The following is a 21,196-nucleotide window of genomic DNA, read 5'->3' as shown; positions in this document are numbered from 1 at the left end:
CCGGGTAGAGAAAGTGTGGAATATTCTGAACCACAGGTGGTATACACAGCCAGTCGGATAATAATAACAATAGTTTATTATTATTATACGGAGGACCAGAATACAATGATTACTCAAATGATAAAAGTTTTTAGTATGTTTTATAAGGCCTTTAATTTGGAGTATCTTTTCAGACATAACAAAACATTATAACCCATTCCATTCCCCTGGGCTCTAGGAGACTCGAACCGTGGACCTCACTTGTGTGAGGCCGAAGCTCTATCGACCGAGCTATTGAGTAGTCTTAATAAGGAAAATTTCCTTAATAAGGAAAGAAACTACTCAATAGTTCGGTCGATATATGCTTCGACCTACTGGACTGTCGGTCCAGCGCAGTCCACGGTTCGAGTCTTCACAAGGTGAATGGAATGTTCATTTCTACAGAAGTGTGGATGACATTTTATAATAACCCACTCTCAGGCAGTGCTCGTCCAAGGTGCAGTTGACCCCTAAGATGCCTTCATAAATTTTAGCATACTGTGTAATAATTGTTTTTCTCACAATTTAATTATATCTTAATTCCATCCTATCCTCCAAAATGGCATTAGGCTACATATGGCGAACACCACAAGAGCGTTGTAACGAATAGATGTAGGTTTCTTGGCCTTCTTTACTTACGTCCTGTCTGTGACAAAATTGGTAAATTAAAGATTTTACAAACCGGTGGTCAAAGTTGGAGCTCTCTTAACAACCCTACAACACCCGTTTCTTATAAAGAGAAATTTACAATAACGTGAATTAGCAAAGTGTTGCGGCGTAGCTGCTTGCCGCGCAGCACCCGGCGAGGTGTACCCTGGTGCGGCTCCGTGATGCAGCAGACCTACCTACGCACGCTCGAATCCCATTCAGAGACAAAATATGCGTACAAAATTAGTTAAATTCAATTTCTCTGGCTGTATGTTTTCATATTAGTATAAGCATTCGTAAAATTTTGAGGAACAATTACCCATACATAGTTTTTTCCTTTAAATTCATCAGTTATCATATTAATGGTACTTATTTCTAGCAAGAGACCTTCTACCATAGCTTTATCTTTCAAAGTGGCTTGGTTCATATTTGAAAGTGTTCGAGATACGCTGGCAACACCTCACGAAACCGTAGTACACCGAATCTGTGAACACATGGGTATTTCTTACCTTACAATAATAGTCGACAAATTAAATCCTCCGTGTTGCGTGGGTAACAAGTACAAGAGTCACTCTTTCACTTACACTGGCAAGACTGAACTGACGTCTTGCTCTTTTATACTGGATCTTGGAAAACATTCATACTGGCTAAATGAGACTTGATTTGAACAGCTCGAGTCCTCAATTCCTTTGTTTATACTCCAACTCGTCTTTGCAAATAGGTTGTTAAGTCTTTTATATATTTTCATGTTATCATTTCTTCAAGTTGTAATTATATCGTGTTATAGAGCTCTGAACATTTATTGGCAATTTTTATTTAACTTTTTGTGCAGTGATGATTATTATCTCTGAAACATTTGGAAGAAAACCCACACGTGATCCTTCAGGTATTCCTTAAGGGGATCCTTCAAATGGTATAACAGGCAGTCCTCAGATGCGGGTCAGACGATAAAACAGGACTCACGTCCAGTGATGATCAGCTTTTCACAAACACGTTAAAATGGGATGTGGAACGGATATTCAGGATGGCTGAAAAATCAAAATATTCCCATATTAATATTTATTATTCCATTGATAATGGAAATTAGGATAAAATGAGTAGAAAATGATTGGGAGGTGGGGGGGGGGGGTTGTTAGTGTACGAAATTTTGTAGCTATCCACTGTCTAGTTTATGAACTGTTATTATCCTTATGGCCACAGTCGTTCTCAGCTTCAAATTGGCACCAATTTTGTAAGCCTTATTAGATTTCAGAATGTGCAAATTTAAGCTAAGAAATTTTACGTGTTTTTAACCTTTAACCTTTTAGTAACCCTAAGCATAAAAATATAAATAGAAAGAGAGAGAGAGAGAGAGAGAGAGAGAGAGAGAGAGAGAGAGAGAGAGAGAGAGAGAGAGAGAGAGAGAGAGAGAGAGAGAGAGAGAGAGAGAGAGAGCTTGGGTGTAGGAGTGGTGGGGGGAAGCAGAGAACAGAAAATACGAACCTTTTGCAATCCTCGAAGCAGTAAATCTTTCCGTCTGGGCCCCGGTCCAGTGCTTCAAGAGCTGACATATCTTCACTGGTCAGCTTGAAGTCGAACACCTACAGGAAAAATTTTGCATTTTTCTGAAATTTGTCCCGAAGTTTAGGGGCATACAGTATGCTTGCAGACAGAATTGTAAAACAGGCTTGTACGACGGCTGACAGGCAATGAATCCAACACTTACATATTTCATCACAACACTCTCCACCTCCACCACCATCTTTACTACCACCTTCATTGTCACTGCTCGATGATTAAAGATACCTAGAATGAAGAACATCAAGATGGCTAATGATTTAAAAAGACTTGACGAAGCTAATGTTTACAATGACTATATCACCTCAATGTTCTGACGGATGCGCTCTGGGTTGGATGATTTAGGGACGACTGCCATGCCATGCTGTAAGAGGAAACGGATGAGAACCTGTCCAGGCGTCCTCTTGAGACGACTGGCAATGGCTGTCACCACCGGGTTATTCACGAGAGCTGGATGATCACTGGTCCTGTGAAGACAGTACATGTTCAACCATCTTGCTCACACTAAAAAACTAAATATGACTTAGCTGTATAAAGAAGACCTATAGTAGCTATTCCATTTTCAACGATAACATGTCTGAAATATTTATCAAAATTGATAATTATTAATTAAATTTTAAGTGTATAAATAAATAAAATGATTACTAAAAACTAATGTCATAAACAAAGCATACAATATATATATATATATATATATATATATATATATATATATATATATATATATATATATATATATATATATATATATATATATATATATAGTGTGCTTGAAACTGAAAACTGAAAACTCCACACCCCAGAAGTGACTCGAACCCAGACAGCCAGAAGCACTATGAAACTGGCGTACATGGTACCTTAACCACTTGAACAGCCGTGACCCTACAAAAGACGTTGGTAGCGTCGAGGGGTGAATAACCTACGCTGAGTACAAGTAGGGGGCGCCGATGGGGCCGTAGGCACAGACAGAGACGCCGAAGCTGGAGTAGAGAGCCCTCAGCTCCTTCTGCTGGTGGTAGGCGTGTATCTCCACCTGCATGTTGGCTGGCGGCACCCGACACACTGCCACCACACACATACACACACGCAATTATTTTGGTTAAATTAAAAAAAAACTACTCTAAATCATCTAATATTAAAAAGAAAAAAAGTTTAAAAGATAAAATACAGGATATACATTAAATAAAGTATTATATGTATGAGTATGTATTATTTACGAAAATAATTATAAATAATATATCTTTAAAGAACATTACAATAAGTTAAACACATTGCATAGTAATTTTAGAAACGTAAAAATATTAATTTGTTTAGTTCCTGCATAATTTGTCATTTTCTATGAGTATTTATGGTTCGTTTTCTGTGCAGATTTATAATTCGTTTTCTGTGAATACTTGATTAATTTTGTCAATATTTATGAAAATCTTTAGTTCATGATAAACAAATTTAAAAATAACTAATATGAATACCATATTTGTTCAAATGATGAACTGCGGATATTATTTTGGAATCTATATGAATTATATAGAAAAAGCTTAATATATATATAAATATATATATTTTACTAAGAGATGAATTTGTGTCTCACTCTTCATGATCCGCTTGGTCTGGACACTGTTGAAGTTGGAGAGACCGATGGATTTTGCCCTCCCAGCATCCACCTGTTGAGGATACCTGTGTCATGCTTCGTTAACTCTCTCTCTCTCATATCTTATAGAAGTTCCCACTAATCAACTATTATATTTTTCTCCCTTTCCTTATATCTACTCGGACTGGTCGGTACTTATATCGACAGCCTCATTTCTTGCGAGATCGACGTTCGATTCCCGAAAGTCAAAATGGATTGGTATTTCCGTCACTTAGTTTTTATAGCCCAGATCTCATTCAAGTTGTATGTAATTATACTAGCTTAGTGCTTCATCCAGATAACTAACTGACTTACGTCCTCATGTCAGTCATTCACACGTAGCTTACCTGTTCTTCCATGGCTTTCCAAACATCTTCAATGTTTGTTGTCAAGTCTAGGCCAGCGTCGCCTTCCCGCCCCACTGGGTTGATATCATCGTCATCTTTCCCTGTATTAAGATGTGGACCATTAATATGAGGGCTACTATAGTGGATCCAAATCTTAGTGTCAATGGGGGAATTACACTAATGGTTTCACGTTAAAGTTACATTGTCATTCCTAACATTTGGTGTTAGGCTTGAGGCCTATCAACCTCTGAAGGGTTATGACGACCGCAACAATAGCTTACTGACGAACCAGCAAGTACATGCTTAAGTCATGATCATTTGTATTTGACTCACCAAGAAAGCTGTAAGGCTTGTGGACGAGGTATAGGTCAACATAGGTCAGCTGCAGCCACTCCAGTGACTTCTTCAAAAACCTTGACACATCACTCGCTCGGATCCCTATTTCTGGAAGCTGTCAGGACAGAAAGAACGGCCATTCAGCTATACAACTTAATTTGTTGTGTTGATAATAAATTCTGGTGTTAGCAGGACTGATTATGGAATCCTATTGATTACTTTTCTGACAGAAAAATGGTTATTCAGCTCTGCAAATTCCTTAAAAACCCTTAATTATATTGGCACTATATTCTTGAGTTTGTAGAATAGCTTGCATTTACTGCTAACTTCCCGTTTTCCTTGGCTTTTCCTCTCTGTGCATTCTTGTGTTGTGTGGGATAGAGGAAAAAAAGGTTTAATTTACTTTTGGACTTAAAGCTTAACAACCAGTAGGAATAGTTTATCGTAGTGAACATAAGTTGAAATTAAAGTACACATTCAAAATATATATACAGGAAAGTGGGCTTCACCTACTGATGTACGTCTGGAATAATGTTTGGGTCGGTGTTAGGCTTGCCACACGAGTCCTTATTGACCAGCAGGCATACTTTTGTCCTGAACCTATTCAAATTCTAAAGTAACCTCTCAGTGTATATACAGCGAGAAGCTGCATACAAATCTTGGAGTATAATTCCTTGGACTTACACAATGCAAAAATACGCAGTGGGAGAGAGGGGCAGTAGGCACAAAAGACGAATAACTTGAGAGGAGGTGATTTTAGTGGGAGAGATAGTGTCAGGGTATAATTAACCCTGCTCCTTGTCTACTGGTCAGCGGTTCGAGAGGCAGAGTACTGATAAGGGATATATATGCATCACTAAGCCTTTTGTTGCAGCGATCGTTTTATTTGACGCGTAGTTTTTAGGGTCGGTATGTGATTGTATTTATTTTGGCATGAGGATAGATGTGGTCGACTTGGGGTTTGGCTGATTCCAGATGCATCAGGGGCTCTACATGGAAGGCCCAGGCGCATATTAGTCTAAATGACAGCAGGCAAGCGAGTGTCCCCCCCCCCCCACACATTACTTGGCACGTATCGTTTACAAGCTTTTCTAATAAGTGTAGAAGTTCCGTGTTACTTAACAATACTGATCCCCTTAACGTTCAAGGTACTTTACGTTAGGTTTACCTCAGCTTTTCCCAAGGTTTACCCTTGGTTTGTTCTTACGAATAGCAATTCTGCAGAACAAGAACATTTCCTACTATTTAAAGGTGTTTGAGTCGCGTTTCACGTCACCACCTTCCAAAATACAAGTGTGACTTCTGCCTTTGTAAACAAATAAGTATATTTTTACATCTGAAACTTCAAACTAAACAATAATTTTATATATCTGGATATTAATTTTTTCTTCTGTATCCTCGTGGATATTAATGAATACTTGCTCAAGTTTATGTGTGTTTTATGCATGTGTGACTGTCCATTCTGCGAGATGGAGATTCTTAGAATTTCATATGTAGCTCGTGTCACGCCCTGTGTAATCCTTCACATAGTCTAGGGTACCTGCATAAATGCAGAATGATCTGATTACGATAATATGAAAAATATGTAGACACTTGTCTCCCTTATGACTTTCATCAACCTGTCCTCTTAAAAAGAACGTCGCTTTTGGCCGTTTGCCCGTATGGCCGAATTTGGACGTAATTTGAAAATGAAAAAAAATGAAAATAAATTTTGGATTTTTTTTCAACAACAGTAAGTTAAGGGTCCTCTGATAGGTTAGGTGGGCAGGAAATTCTCATAAAGTTTCAAAACGTTATGAAAAACGTTAATTTAAAGTGTCCTCTTATAGCCTCAGCGCGTACGCTGGACGACTCAAATAGAAAACGGAACAGAACGTCACTTTTGATGATTTCATTTCAAATTACGTCCAAATTGGGCCATAGTGCGCATACGAGACAAAAGTGACGTTATTTTTAAGAGGACGGGTTGTTGAACGATGGTTATGTAAGCACTTACCTTGAAAAATATAAATAAAAAAAGAGTGAGCTTAATAATATAGCTTCGAGGAGGCAAACAAATTATATATATATTTGTTAATTTAAAATTATAAAAAGAGTTGCATTTAAAATAACGTGACAATGGAACTGAGCATTGGCGCAGCTGACCTTAGTGGTGATGAAGAGCTCCTCTCTGGTGACCTTGCCGCTGGAGAGCCACTCATGAAGCACCTGGCCAATCACCTTCTCGTTCTGGTAGTAATAGGCTGTGTCAACATGACGATAGCCACACTCCAGGGCCACGGTCAGCGCCGCCCGCATCTCCTCGTCTCGGGCCTGGCGCAGGAGGGGAGGAACACGTAAGTGATAACATGATCAAAATGTTGGTATTGTGTCCGTCTATTTGCTCTTACACGAGTCCATGTGCAAGTGTGTCTCTCAGTTGTGTTTACACGTCATTGCCATACAATCTATTTTCCAGAGTTGATACAATTATTATGTCTCCAGTGATGTCTGCTGGTCAGATTTTCCTGGTTAACTGTTGTTGTTGTTGTTAAAGATTCGCTACCTGGAACATAAAGTTCCAAGTAGCACGGGCTATGGTGAGCCCGTAGTGCCTTCTGGTTAACTAGACAGACATTGGCATAGGAGAGCTTCGATATGCCTAACAGGTTTCCTGTTCCCGTCAATGGGGAAAATCAAATGGAAACCTTTCCTTCCTTGTACCCATTCTATCACAAGGCATAAGTGCTTCTGCTGTAACCGAGTCAACGTATATTCAACTAGCCATCAGTCTGAATGACACCCCAAGGAGAGATAAGGATAACAGCACTCCAATGCCCACTTTATTCTAACCATGAATAAATCAGCTGATTAATTCAAGCGCGCCTCACTAAATCACTCGCCGAAGATACATGTTTCTCCCTCCCCCCCCCCCTCCCTCCTTCAGGAAATATAACACATGAAGTGAATCGTCGTTCAAGTGAAGGAAAAAAGAGTGGAATATAATGGTTTCTCATATACAGTAAACACCTTGACCTGACTCCTGAGGAGACGTGATTTATAAGTTAAACTGAACTGTCCGCTAGGTCTTTTTAGTCGGCCACGAGCTTTTGTACTCATCCAGTTGTGCTTGCGGGGGTTGAGCTTTGGCTCTTTGGTCCCGCCTCTCAACCGTCAATCAACTGGTGTCCAGTTCCTTGAGCCTACTGATCTCTATCAATTCTACATTTGAAACTGTGTATGGAGTCTACCTCCACCACACCACTGCTTTATGTAGTACATTTGTTAACTATTATAATTTTTGTCCTGTCTTTGAATTTGTTCTGTTAATTCGTTGTCCGTGGAGGAGTAACACTTTCTAAGAACATTCCGGACTGCTCTAAATCCGACCCACATTTTATCGAGGTAGGAAAACGAATTTCACATGAAACAAAGTTCAAGACAGCGCCACTGATCATCTTCTCCAATTTGGCGACCTTGCGAAACTCAATTACTTCTGTACACATCATGTGCGTGTGTTGAATTTGCCAACCTCCTCGTGGCGGCCCTTGAAGGACCTAGTATCTAGGACAGTGTCAATGGTTAACCCTAAGTCTATCTTATGTTATTTATTACACCACATAAATTTGGCTTATTGAATTTTACAAACAGGTAACCTATCTAAGGATAATTTGTCATAAGCCTACAGTCTGAGAATTACACAAATTAAAATTTAGCATTATCATGAAAATAGTTGTTCATTACTAAAAGTTTCAAACGAAGAATATCATGCTAATGATGAGAATCATCAATGTTTTGTTCTCCCTCCACTAGCAAACTCTGGGCACAGCACAAGAATATCTTTCAATAGTCCTGAGTGTATGAAGTAATTACAGAGCTCAAAAGTACCTCATACCATTGGTCTGAAATAACTGAGAACAGGACAATCACATAGTGCTGGAGAGTTTGTCCCAGCTCTTGTTCACATAGTTTACAGTTGGAATGTTCCCCACTGGGGGAGTCTTTACTTGCAGCCACCTGCCATAGATATCGATATCTCAACCTAATTCCGGCAATGACAATGTCACTCTGTCTAGTGGATATTTTATGCTGCCCGTACATATAATTCTCGGTCCTAAACATGTCATAGCTTTTTATAATCCTTCTTTCTGGCCTTTGAGTGTCAGTAACTGCTCTTCTCGAAGCATACATAAATGGATTTTTGTAGTTGCATACATTTTACCCATAAAACAAGTCAAGCATCCTAACTATTGGAACCTTTAATAAAATTTAAACCATTCATTTACATAGTAAACTTTTTAACCTTCTAGATGTGTCTTACCATCCAGGTGCCGAGGCCCACGGCCGGCATCTTCCTCCCGTCTGTCATGGTGATTGTTGGCACCTTAGTCGACATCTTGGATAACAACGGCAGTACACAGTCGGCTGCACACGTCCAACCTCCTCGAGGGTACAGGGCAGACTACTTACCAGTGCTTGAGCAAGGCTTATCAGAGAAGTGCTGGTTAGTTACCAGGCCACACCAGTATGGATCGGTGGTCATAGGGAGGAGAGGATGACCATTTGGAGAAGTGCGAGGGGGGGGGGGAAGGGGACACTAATGACATTTAAATGGAATACTAATTATGGTTTAAGTAAGGTGTTGGACGTATCAATAGCGACGGTTATTTAAGGTACTATAGTTTACTTTCCAATCTACGAAGGGTATACACAGCTGAAGCCTGAAGAAAACTCCATTTTTAGATGGAGTATGGCACATTTTTCAAATTAATCATAGATCGGAGTTCAAATAGACAGTTTTCACTGGTGTTATTCCTGCATTTTAAACTTACATAAAAGATAACAAGTTTAATGCCGTCCGTGTCCCACTCAATACCACCCGCGTGGCCTAACAGTTGACACAAAGACTTAACTGTTTGAGTGACATTAACAACAGACTCCCCGGAATGTCTCGGGGGACGAGCATCTTTCACTCGAAACTTTGTTATATTGATCTTTATTTACAAAAGTAAATATATGATTATTAAGCTTTGGTTTTTACGTGAAATATGATCATATCAATACAGTGGCTAATATAAATTTATATGGATAACTATGTTAAGAGCTAAGTACATTTATGCTCTCATAATAGTAGGCTACACTCAGATTTATTAGTTTCGTTTGGCGTTAGACTTAGAGGCCTATGTACTGCACGATGGTTATTAAGGCGATGCCACAAGCTTATTGACCAACCAACAAGTACACTTTAGCCATGAACATAGTCCAGGTCGAAAGTAAACTCGGTTTATATATGCACCGAAAAATGGGGGTATACCTCTTTGTGTACAGTACATACAGCTGTCGTTTATCAGCTGCCAGAGCCACCCCAACCTTGGGGCTACCCCATGGACATAATGACTTTACTAAACATGGTTGTTTGCCAAATAATTAAATGTGGTGTTATTCTTGTCTGATGCGTGATGACGTGTCAGGAAGGTTATATATTGCATAATCGTGATCCTTTATCTAATTGTTTTATTTTCCTTAAATTACAAATACTAGCCTTCAGAAGTTTAAACGAAATTAGTACAATTCATATATCATTATAACAAGTTATGTCATTTCGGTTATTATGGACCTAATTCCCATCCAGTTGACGGTAGTGGAAGGGGGCTAGAGTCGCACCGCTCAGTACCCGGCTGGGAATGGGCGAGTCACATCCACTTACTGGGCTGTTGTGGAAGGGCTACAGTCACACCTATGTAGTGGGCTGTTGTGGAAGGGCTACAGTCACACCTATGTAGTGGGCTGTTGCGGAAGGGCTACAGTCACACCTATGTAGTGGGCTGTTGTGGAAGGGCTACAGTCATACCTATGTAGTGGGCTGTTGTGGAAGGGCTACAGTCATACCTATGTAGTGGGCTGTTGTGGAAGGGCTACAGTCATACCTATGTAGTGGGCTGTTGCGGAAGGGCTACAGTCACACCTATGTAGTGGGCTGTTGCGGAAGGGCTACAGTTACACCTATGTAGTGGGCTGTCGTGGAAGGGCTACAGTCACACCTATGTAGTGGGCTGTTGTGGAAGGGCTACAGTCACACCTATGTAGTGGGCTGTTGTGGAAGGGCTACAGTCACACCTATGTAGTGGGCTGTTGTGGAAGGGCTACAGTCACTCTCCCAGTGGAAGTACTAGTCATCCATCCAGGCTTGCTTAAAAAAAAACTTTGCTTCAAGCCGAAACTTTGGTTAACCTTCAATTATCTTCTTGGATGAGAAAGTATGGTGAAAAGTGAAAAGTGGTGATTTCCCACGGTGCTGAGAAGTGCCGCTTTCGTCTCTTGGTACAATATGGCATTATCACCTTGATCATGCATTTATCTAAAATAAAAATTAAGGCGCCACTTGATTACTCATTTGAGACCCAGAGTAACCAGCACTCTTGATAAGATTAGATGAACCTATTAAGTACGCAGTATTGCTTGATTATTTTTAGCCCATTGGATATATACATCATGGTGAACATATACCGGGTGTAATTTAATCGTGGTTATGTCCACAACTAAAGTACTCTTGTTAGATGGTCAATAAACAATTTTCGTAGCAGATTGAGGTTGTGGTAGCTAATGTTAGATTTATTCTGAATAAGGTTAGGCTTCGAACATTAACGCATGCAACCCGTCCTCTTAAAAACAACGTCACTTTTCGCTCGTATGCGCACTATGGCCAAATTTGGACGTAATTTGAAATGAAATCGACTCACAAAAGTGACGTACTGTTCCGTTTTCTGTTTGAGTCGACCGGCCGACTCTGTAAGGTTAGAATAGATGACTTTCAATTCACGTTTTTCATAACGGTTTGAAATTTAATGAGAATTTCCTGCCCACCTAACCTATCAGAGGACCCTTAACTTACTGTTGTTGAAAAAAATCCCAAATTTATTTTCATTTTCAAATTACGTCCAAATTCGGCCATACGGCCAAAAGCGACGTTCTTTTTAAGAGGACAGGTTGCCGACTCTGGTTCTTCGACTTCAACAACTCTCAGCAAGCTATTTATTCTTCATCTGTACACCCTCTCGGAATATTTTTTTTTCGGCTGCAACCCTTCCTCCGAATTGACAGTACGTTTTAATACTTAGTATAATAAGTACATCTCCTGACTGTCATACGTAATACTTAATTGCACTTATGGGATTGTTACATTTATCACCCCATTTATTCTCCTCGTTTTCTGTTAAGACACTCTGAATTATAGGATGAAATTGAAATAAGTTTATTGAGGTAAAATACACACATAGGGATGAGGTAGCACAAGCTATTCTCACCCCGTTCAGTACATCGTGTTAATACATACATATACACACATCACAAACAATAAACATATTAATAAACATTCAGAGAAAAAAACATCTACATTTCCTCCTTTACACAAGTAGTATGATACCAGACGTAAACATAATTCTTTTATAGGTTGAAGTTTTGATATTCAGTTCACTGATCACAAGTTTTAAATATCAGGATTTTTTTCAGTTTTATTAAATAGAGATTTTATACAAAATTTGAAAATATTCTGAGTTACTTTACAATTTATTAACATATTTTAGTTTTGTTTTATTTGTTATATAAAACTGTATAATCAATACAGCTACAGGTTAAGTAGTAATTGTAATTAAGAAACAATAAAATGCTTATCATCAAAAACTAAGACGGTTAGGTTAGGTCGTGGTTTTCTATTCAGATTTTCAGGTAAACTCAAATATTCACAATATATTTGACAGTACGATTTAATATAAGTGTAAATAAGTACAATTCCTGACTGTCGTGCATAGTACCTAATTGCACTTATGGGGCTATTACATTTACATGAACATGGCTGTTACAGCCATGTTCCCCCTTTCTTATTTTTATTTGTATTTGTTCTCAACACATTTTATACTTTAAACTCAATTAGTATTAAGTTTTAGTCTTTAATGTTTTCCTGTCCGAAATGCTTTGCGTAATAGTGGTTTTAGGCATTGTATGTACTAGCTCTATCTATAAATCCATCAACTTTGTATCACACCTTGTACCTTACCTGAATAAAAATTTATTTATTTATTATTTATTTACCTCCCCATTTTTGAAGGACGGGCTGTTTTTTTCGTATGAACTCAAAATGAATTTTATTATTTATAATACATTTTTGAGCATGTTGAATAAAACTATTGATGCAGATGATCCATCAAATGGCGCTACAGGTAGTCTTCAGATAGTCTTTCATATGGTGCTACGGGCAGTCTTCGGATAGTCTTTCATATGGTGCTACGGGTAGTCTTCGGACAGTGTTTCATATGGTGCTACATATAGTCCTCAGATGATGTTACATGTAGTACTAAGGTGGTTCTTCAGTCACGAAGCTCCTGCAGTTGTTGTATGTTTTCTAATATGGGATATGGAACGGATATTCAGGATGGCTGAAAAAAATTTACACATTATGTAATGTTTTATACTGATATTGTCACTTTTATTATATATATATATATATATATATATATATATATATATATATATATGAGACAGTGTCAGACCACGGAGGAAGAACTGAAACAGGAATTTCCTTAAGTACTTTCGTATATTAATACATCTTCAGAAGGAATGTTCCTTCCTTCCAACTTCATTCCTTCTGAAGATGTATTAATATACGAAAGTACTTAAGGAAATTCCTGTTTCAATTCTTCCTCCGTGGTCTGACACTCACATTTTTCATTACGTGTTAATTTTCGTGATTTACACTGTGACGGTAACGCGTTGGTGTTCGGCTGTTTAAGGCTAGGGGTATGGCCTCGTCACATAGTTATAAAAAAAAATAGAAAAACTGGAACTTCGTCTGTGGTAAGGTAAGGAGAAGACACACAAAACACAAGTAAAACTTTAACAATGAAATTTTAATGACGTTAAATAAATCAAAACATGAAAATAATGCACAAACAAATTCTTATAATAAAATCAATGAATCAAAATAATAAGAATTCTTAAATGACAAAATGAAAAGTTACGTTAAGGCAAAATAACAAGAAGTGCAATACAACAGTAAGTGGGAGGTGCTGGAATATTGGCTTAAAGCCACCACCTCTCTCAGTACACTCTAGAGTCTAGCTGGGAGGTGTGCTGGCTACGAAAGCACGGAACATTCTGAAGACTGATGTTGGGGCGACCCCAGACATCGGGTAGTATTGGGGGGGGGGGCGAGGCAGGTGCAGCCAGACCGGCGACCAATCAGCGGAGTCGTAGCGATCAACGGGTAGTTTGGTGGTTGGAGTTCGAACAGGTGGCTGGTTGCATACGTTTCTGCTCACCCTGGCAAGCCTTGCTGGTGTTTGTTGTCGTTGTTGGACATTTCTTCCATAGTCTTTTATATAGTTGTGAAGACGTAATTTTGGAGGGAAGAGCAGGCTCAATCTCTTGAAGGAGATTATTGTCACAACTCTCCCCCGAAGCCTGCGGTTCTGGAAGAAGTACGTCGTTATGTGGTGGAGTAATGGATGGAGTTGCTTCTACTTCATAAACTCTGGAGAGATCATGGGCTAAGATGTTGTCAGACTCTTGGTATAGCGTGTCTCCAGGTTGAATTTCTGCAGTTAGCAAGCCCATAGTAGAAGACGTTGAGATGAGAAGTGGGCGTGCTGCAGGAGGTGTAGGGTGGTGTGGTCCGTATTGATGGTGGACCGAGCACTTTTCAGGTGTGGAGTGAAGTGCTGAAGCTTCAGGATGAGGAAGAGTAGCTCCTTGCCAATTGTTCCGTCGTTCCTTGTAGCAGTAGTCGCTGACAGGTGTATTCTTCTCGCCTCGTTGCTGCATCACGACACCACCATCGTCGGTACCATTGGCGTCGACATGGAGGATGTAGGGCTTATCTGACGAGGTGAGAGTGGAATTAGAAGAGGGCATAGGAGCACGAGTATTATCCTGAAAGCATTTGGGAAGATCATTAAGGATTTTGGAATTAGAAAGCGCTGACTCCTTGTCAGTGCTTTCGGGAGGAGAAGCTGGGAAGGTCTCACTGTGGATGTAGGGTTCTGTGAATGTGGAATAATTAGTCAAGACAGTGGGAGGAGTACCATTATATTGCTTCAGGAGGTTGACGTGGCACAGCTGGGTCTTCCGCCGCCTATCTGGAGTCTCTATCACATAATTATTATTATTCCTGCACTCTTTGACGCAGTAGGGTCCTGAAAATCTGTTTTGTAAAGGTGAACCTGGGATAGGGAAATAAGCAAGGACGAAGTCTCCCGGCTTGAATTTTCTTACTTTGCTGGTCTGGTCGTAATGAGTCTTCATTCTCACCTGGGCTTTCAATAGATTATCATGAGCAAAGCGGTGGACTCTCTCTAGAATGTGTTGAAGGTTTTGAAGAAACTGGGGCACATTCTGATGCTCACTGAAGGTGGCATCTCTGAGAGAGTCTTTGAAAGCCTTAAGGGGAGTACGGCACTTACGGCCGTAGAGCATCTCATAAGGAGATACTCCTAGGGACTCATTGGGGAGACTTCTGAAAATACACATTATTAGGTCAATCTGCTTATCCCAATCCTTTGAGGTTTCACTACAAAACTTTTTCAAGAGTGCTTTGATGGTCTGATGACTACGTTCAAGAGAACCCTGTGAAGCAGGATGATAGGGGCTGGACAATACCTGTTTGATGTTGAACTCCTCCAGTGTCCTTTTGAAGAGATCACTGGTGAAGTTGGTGCCACAGTCACTTTGAATCTCCCTGGGAAATCCGTATTGAGTGAAGATCTTCAATAGATGTTTGATAACCGTAGCAGCCGTGATGTTCTTCACTGGAACTGCTATGGGAAATCTGGTGGTAGGACACAGGATGGTTAGGATGTAGGCGTTACCTGAACTGGTCCGAGGTAAAGGACCGACACAGTCTATTATGAGTCTGTGGAAAGGTTCCGCAGGCACCTGTATGGGAATCAGTGGTGCTCTGGGAATGGAGACGTTCGGTTTGCCTGCCATCTGACATGTATGACACTGTTTTACGTACTGTTTGACGTTATTTACCATACCTGGCCAGTAGTAGTCTTGGCGAATCCCATGGTAAGTCTTGTTGAAGCCGTAGTGGGAGAATGCTCCATGGGCCAGGTGTAGAATAGTGGGCCGCAGGCTGGTGGGAATCACAAGTTGTTCGGTGTTGGCCCAATCGTCCTCCTCCTTCAGTTTACTGGGTCTATATCTGCGGTAGAGCAAGTCGTTCTCTAGGAAGAACCCAGGAATACTGTCGGGTTGAGTCTCAGCCTGGAAAAACAATGGTGTTAAAGTAAGATCTTCCCTCTGCAACTTACGGAACTCCAACTTGGTCAGATGCGGGGGTAGTTTCTGAGGGTCTTGAGGGACAGCGGTAGCAGTAGAGTCAGCTGGCTGTGGACGTGCGGCTTGTGCACGGGTGGTCACGAGAACCGGAGGAGAAACTTCATCACTCTCTTGAACCTCTGCTGGAACATACTCGAGAATAGGGTTTCTCGGCACAGAGTTACACACCTGGGGTTTGTCCATGACGATCAGGTTGGTCGGTTGCAGGTCTTCTGCCAAGTCGTTGCCTAGGAGAAGTTGCACTCCAGGCATGGGAAAAGGCTTTTCCCTGACGGCGACTTGGACTTCCCCGTTCACGTAGGGACAATCCAGGTGGACTCTGGCGAGAGGGTATGGAGTAGTAGCAGTGAGGTCAGTGATGAAGACCGTTTCCCCGGTGTAGACTATGTTGGGCACAGCCGACTTCAAGATGATCGATTGTAGAGCCGCTGTGTCCCTCAAGATCTTCAATTTGAAACGTCCCTCCGGATTTGAACCGTTGGCAGAGACAGTTCCAGTATACAGGTGGTTACTGAAAAGAGAAAGATCATTAACATCAACACCAACATTCATCACAGGCTTACCGGACTTAGGAGGAGTTGGTTTGGGTCGTTGTTGGTCAGTGGTTCCCTTGTATTGAGACTTACCACACTTGTCTATGGTATGTCCATAGAGTCTACAATACTTGCAGTACAGTTGTGAACCAGCTTGATCGGGGCTCACCTTCTCGTAACTGTACCACGACTTCTTACTGGAGGATGGTTCAGGTGTCAGCCGGTGGATGAGGCTGTAAGTGTCAGCCGACTTAGCACACTTCAGGTAGTCGGTTTCTTCTTTATCTGCTAAGTAGAGGCGGACAGGAGGCGGCACACGTCTCAAGAATTCTTCAACAAGCATCAGGTTGACGAGTTCTGTAAAAGTAGAGACATGTGCTGCTTCCAGCCATTTCATGAAATACCTCCGTTTCGTGTTAGCAAACTCAAGGAAGGTAGTGGTACTTGCCTTCAGGTGGTCACGAAATTTCCTTCTATAACTTTCAGTAGAGAGGAGGTAGGCGTCCAACACTGCTTGTTTCAGAGTGTAGTAGTCATTCTCAGACGCCAAAGTACTGAGTGTGACTGCAGCTCTACCTGTAAGATGGACTCTGAGAAGTGTGGCCCATTGGTCGACAGGCCAACTGAGTTGATTAGCAAGGGTTTCAAAGGTGGTAAAGAACACATCAACTTCTGCTTCTACAAAGGATGGCATTAACTTACTTGCATGTGATATATTAAAACTGACGGGAAGATTGGCAGTAGCTTGCTGGCGTTGAGCGAGGTGTGAAGTTTCCAACGTGTATTCCCGTTGACGACACTCTAGAGCCAGAGTCGCTTGTTGCTTGTCATGTTCGCGTTGCATCTCCAACTCGCGTCGTTTGGTTTCAAGCTGTACTCGTTCCCGCTCCTGGAGTAGTGCAACCTCACGTTCCTGGAGGGCGAGTCCACGTTCGTGTTCTTCTCTCCTCAAGGCAGCTTCACGTTCTCTGAGGGTGATTTCTTCCCTTCGTATGTCAGCTGCTTCCCTTTGCTGTTCGCGGGCTTCCCTTTGCTGCTCACGTTCAATCTTGGCCAGCTCTAGTTTGAGTTTCAGCGTTGCCAAATCAGTTTTATCTGCAATATAGTAAGTTTCATGAGTTTCAGAGTCTATCTTACCTTGCTCTAAATAGTAATCCAGCAACAGGTTGTGTAGGTCATTTTTGTTGGCTTGGTAGGGAACTTCTAGTTGATACTCATGTGCAAGAGTTTGTAGTTCAGTCCTCTTGGCACGACTTAAAGTCCCTATTTCACCTGCTGGATTTGCACGGAAAGTTTGGAGACGAAACATGGTGAAATTAGCAAATAAAGGTACACGAATGTTCAATAATGAAATGTCAGAAACAGGACAACGTGGCAACTGGTACCTATCCTGTGTGATCTTTAACAATTAACGTTAAGTGAAAGATATTAAATGATTAAATTAAATCAAGGGCGCAGGAAATCTTGTACCCGGTACTCATGTAAGAGAATAAGGGCAAGAAAATCCTACTAACAAATGAAACAAAGTTTCGAAAACAAATGAAACAGTTAAATGCTTCAAAAGTAAAATTGGTAGTCCAAGGATGTAGGCATACCTTGCCAAGTCTCTATAGGACATAAAGCAAGTTTTTCCTACTGAATTTAATATGATACTTACAGAATTAGCGAACTTTTGTGCTCTGAAAAAATAAGCTAATTCCCTACCGTTGTATGTATCATCATCTCTGACTGACGTGTAGGGGTGCGAGGTGTCAACTGGTGACGAGAACTGCTGCTGAGGTCCCAATTCAGCAACTAAAGTTCGAGCTAGAGGAACTATGGCCCTCTTTGTCCTCCTACAGTCAGATTGCAGAAGATTGGGTACTCTTGACCCGGGGCAGACCACAGTACCAGGGTACCAATATGATGATCTGTCAGAATGAGAAATATTCAAGGGACATAGATGGTAAATACGAGTAATAACATGGAGGGAGAGATGACCAATTAAGAGTATGACTGAGGCCTACAGTCACCACGTAATCCAAAGTTGTCTCACCTTCACTATATGTTACTCTCGTAATGCACAATACACCGCACCTTATAAAAAATGAAATTGAATGAAAAATAGTAAAGCTACGTTAACAGAGTTAAATACGCTTACCATAAATTACCACTTGGCACCAGTACCTGAGTGAAGCTCCTAGGACAGGCCCCCATAAAACTTGTGACGGTAACGCGTTGGTGTTCGGCTGTTTAAGGCTAGGGGTATGGCCTCGTCACATAGTTATAAAAAAAAATAGAAAAACTGGAACTTCGTCTGTGGTAAGGTAAGGAGAAGACACACAAAACACAAGTAAAACTTTAACAATGAAATTTTAATGACGTTAAATAAATCAAAACATGAAAATAATGCACAAACAAATTCTTATAATAAAATCAATGAATCAAAATAATAAGAATTCTTAAATGACAAAATGAAAAGTTACGTTAAGGCAAAATAACAAGAAGTGCAATACAACAGTAAGTGGGAGGTGCTGGAATATTGGCTTAAAGCCACCACCTCTCTCAGTACACTCTAGAGTCTAGCTGGGAGGTGTGCTGGCTACGAAAGCACGGAACATTCTGAAGACTGATGTTGGGGCGACCCCAGACATCGGGTAGTATTGGGGGGGGGGCGAGGCAGGTGCAGCCAGACCGGCGACCAATCAGCGGAGTCGTAGCGATCAACGGGTAGTTTGGTGGTTGGAGTTCGAACAGGTGGCTGGTTGCATACGTTTCTGCTCACCCTGGCAAGCCTTGCTGGTGTTTGTTGTCGTTGTTGGACATTTCTTCCATAGTCTTTTATATAGTTGTGAAGACGTAATTTTGGAGGGAAGAGCAGGCTCAATCTCTTGAAGGAGATTATTGTCACAACACACACACACACATATACTGTATATATATATATATATATATATATATATATATATATATATATATATATATATATATATATATATATATATATATATATATATATATATATATGTCGTACCTAGTAGCCAGAATGCACTTCTCGGCCTACTATGCAAGGCCCGATTTGCCTAATAAGCCAAGTTTTCCAGAATTATTATATTTTCTCTAATTTTTTTCTTATGAAATGATAAAGCTACCCATTTCATTATGTATGAGGTCAATTTTTTTATTTGTTTTTTATTAAAACTGTTTTTGGACATAACACGTGTCACTAAGTTACTTATTTGGCTGAACCATTCTTTTTATTATTTTTATTATTATTATTTTCTACCACAGACGTGGCCACACATTTACAATGCTAACCTGCATATATACATTTTCTTCTGTCCTCCATGGACAGGGTGAGAGATCTGTCAAACATACAGTTCAGAGATTTATTGAACAACCACAGAAGGTGATTGTTGTGCTTTTAACCACTCTTCAACATCTTTGGACATGATGGCATTCACGGTCGCGGAGCTTCCGGCTCCACACCTAACCTACTTTATATATGTAATTGAGAAATAAAATACGTATTTAAAATACTTTATGCATGCACGTGTCTTATGTGCATGCAAATAATTCCCCCGAGCTCCAAATTGTCCCTTGCATACGGTACTGATGTTACTCAGCCGCTATTGCTCGGGGTGTTATATTAACAGTGTTAAGTTAGGTTGTGTTGCGTCACTTGGGTATCGTCGGCTAGAGACGACATTGTGCTTAAATGTGTCCGTGACACCTTTTAAAGTAGAGACAATTATCCCACTTCCATGTGTGCATACATTTTCGTTTTTGTTTAATTTAATGAATATATTCGTATGTTAAGCACATGGTGTTTCTGGGAAATCATTTTTAAACTTTTGCCGACTCGGTCCCAAAAACGGATCCTCCGCTCTATAACTAGCCCTCTCAATACATTTGATGAACCGATTACTCTGACTTCTCTGCACCACCAGGTAGAGATCAGATACAACCTACATCTGGCAAGATCTCCTCATGATTTGTTGCTGTTGCTCTAAGCATTTCACCTTGTTGGTAGCTATTGTGAGTAGCTGGCATGCTTGGCCGGCTGAACTGAACACTCCAGCAGACCAAGTTTAATCTCGGACAGAGAGACAGAGAAAGACAGAGAGCGTTACACAGCTCTTGTGGGCTGCTTCTTAAGAGATGACCAGTAATGTCTTAGCAGTTATAGATATATAGATCCAATGCACAGAGCACACATGATACACACTTTCACTATGGGAAAAGAAAGCTCTCAGCCTGCCAACAGGAGTCAGAAGACGTCTACTTCTGTACCCACATATGTAAAGAAAAAGTTAGAGAGAGCGAGCTCACCTTTTCACAGGCTCATAGACGTATATTTTTCCGTCTCTGCCTCGATCCAATGCTTCCAGGGCTGCCATGTCGTCACTGGTGAGCTCGAAGTCGAACACCTGCGAGAACAGATATTAGTCCTTCTCCTGTTCTGATTCTGGCAAATATTATTTATTCTCTACGTCAGTCTTCTCACTAAATACATACACAATTTCCCTGTGTATACACTCTTAAAAGTTTACTTTAACCCTAAACAGTGTTTCAGTGCTAAGGTATACTTGCTGGTTGGTCAGTAAGCACTTATACTATTGCCTTAATAACACCTCAGAGGGTGATAGGTCTTCAGCACAACATCAAACCCTCTATAGCAACGTCTAACCTCATATGGTAGGTACTTAGGAGGATGGATGTGCGGGTGTATGACTATGAGTGTGGAGTGAGCGATTAAACTATATGTAGCTGGTTCACCACATATATAAAATGTTCAGTTTAGTGACTGGGGCCTGATTCACGAAGCAGTTACGCAA

At 40.6% G+C, this 21,196-nt stretch overlaps 2 protein-coding genes across 2 annotated transcripts in view; both read right to left on the bottom strand.

The window, feature by feature from the left end:
- Positions 1-127: 127 nt before the first annotated feature.
- Positions 128-8,992, bottom strand: LOC123758326 (aldo-keto reductase family 1 member A1-A). The gene is made up of 9 exons (XM_045742599.2): positions 8,834-8,992; positions 6,679-6,846; positions 4,531-4,648; positions 4,198-4,298; positions 3,812-3,884; positions 3,147-3,285; positions 2,528-2,690; positions 2,149-2,246; positions 128-1,694 (listed from the first exon to the last, which is right to left on the bottom strand). The coding sequence occupies exons 1-9, from the start codon at positions 8,906-8,908 to the stop codon at positions 1,661-1,663; spliced, it is 969 nt and encodes a 322-aa protein (XP_045598555.1). The 5' UTR covers positions 8,909-8,992; the 3' UTR covers positions 128-1,660.
- A 2,756-nt stretch (positions 8,993-11,748) lies between these two features.
- LOC123758327 (aldo-keto reductase family 1 member A1) overlaps positions 11,749-21,196 on the bottom strand; it is a 19,677-nt gene continuing 10,229 nt past the window's right edge. The window contains exons 8-9 of the mRNA XM_045742600.2: positions 20,691-20,788; positions 11,749-12,944 (exon numbers count right to left, since the gene is read on the bottom strand). Coding sequence (XP_045598556.1) covers positions 12,911-12,944; positions 20,691-20,788 — 132 coding nt within the window. The 3' untranslated portion in view covers positions 11,749-12,910. The remainder of the gene's footprint in view (positions 12,945-20,690; positions 20,789-21,196) is intronic.

This window comes from Procambarus clarkii, chromosome 11, assembly GCF_040958095.1.
Source record: "Procambarus clarkii isolate CNS0578487 chromosome 11, FALCON_Pclarkii_2.0, whole genome shotgun sequence".
Classification (NCBI taxonomy): domain Eukaryota; kingdom Metazoa; phylum Arthropoda; class Malacostraca; order Decapoda; family Cambaridae; genus Procambarus; species Procambarus clarkii.
This window is presented reverse-complemented; position numbering and strand designations above follow the sequence as displayed.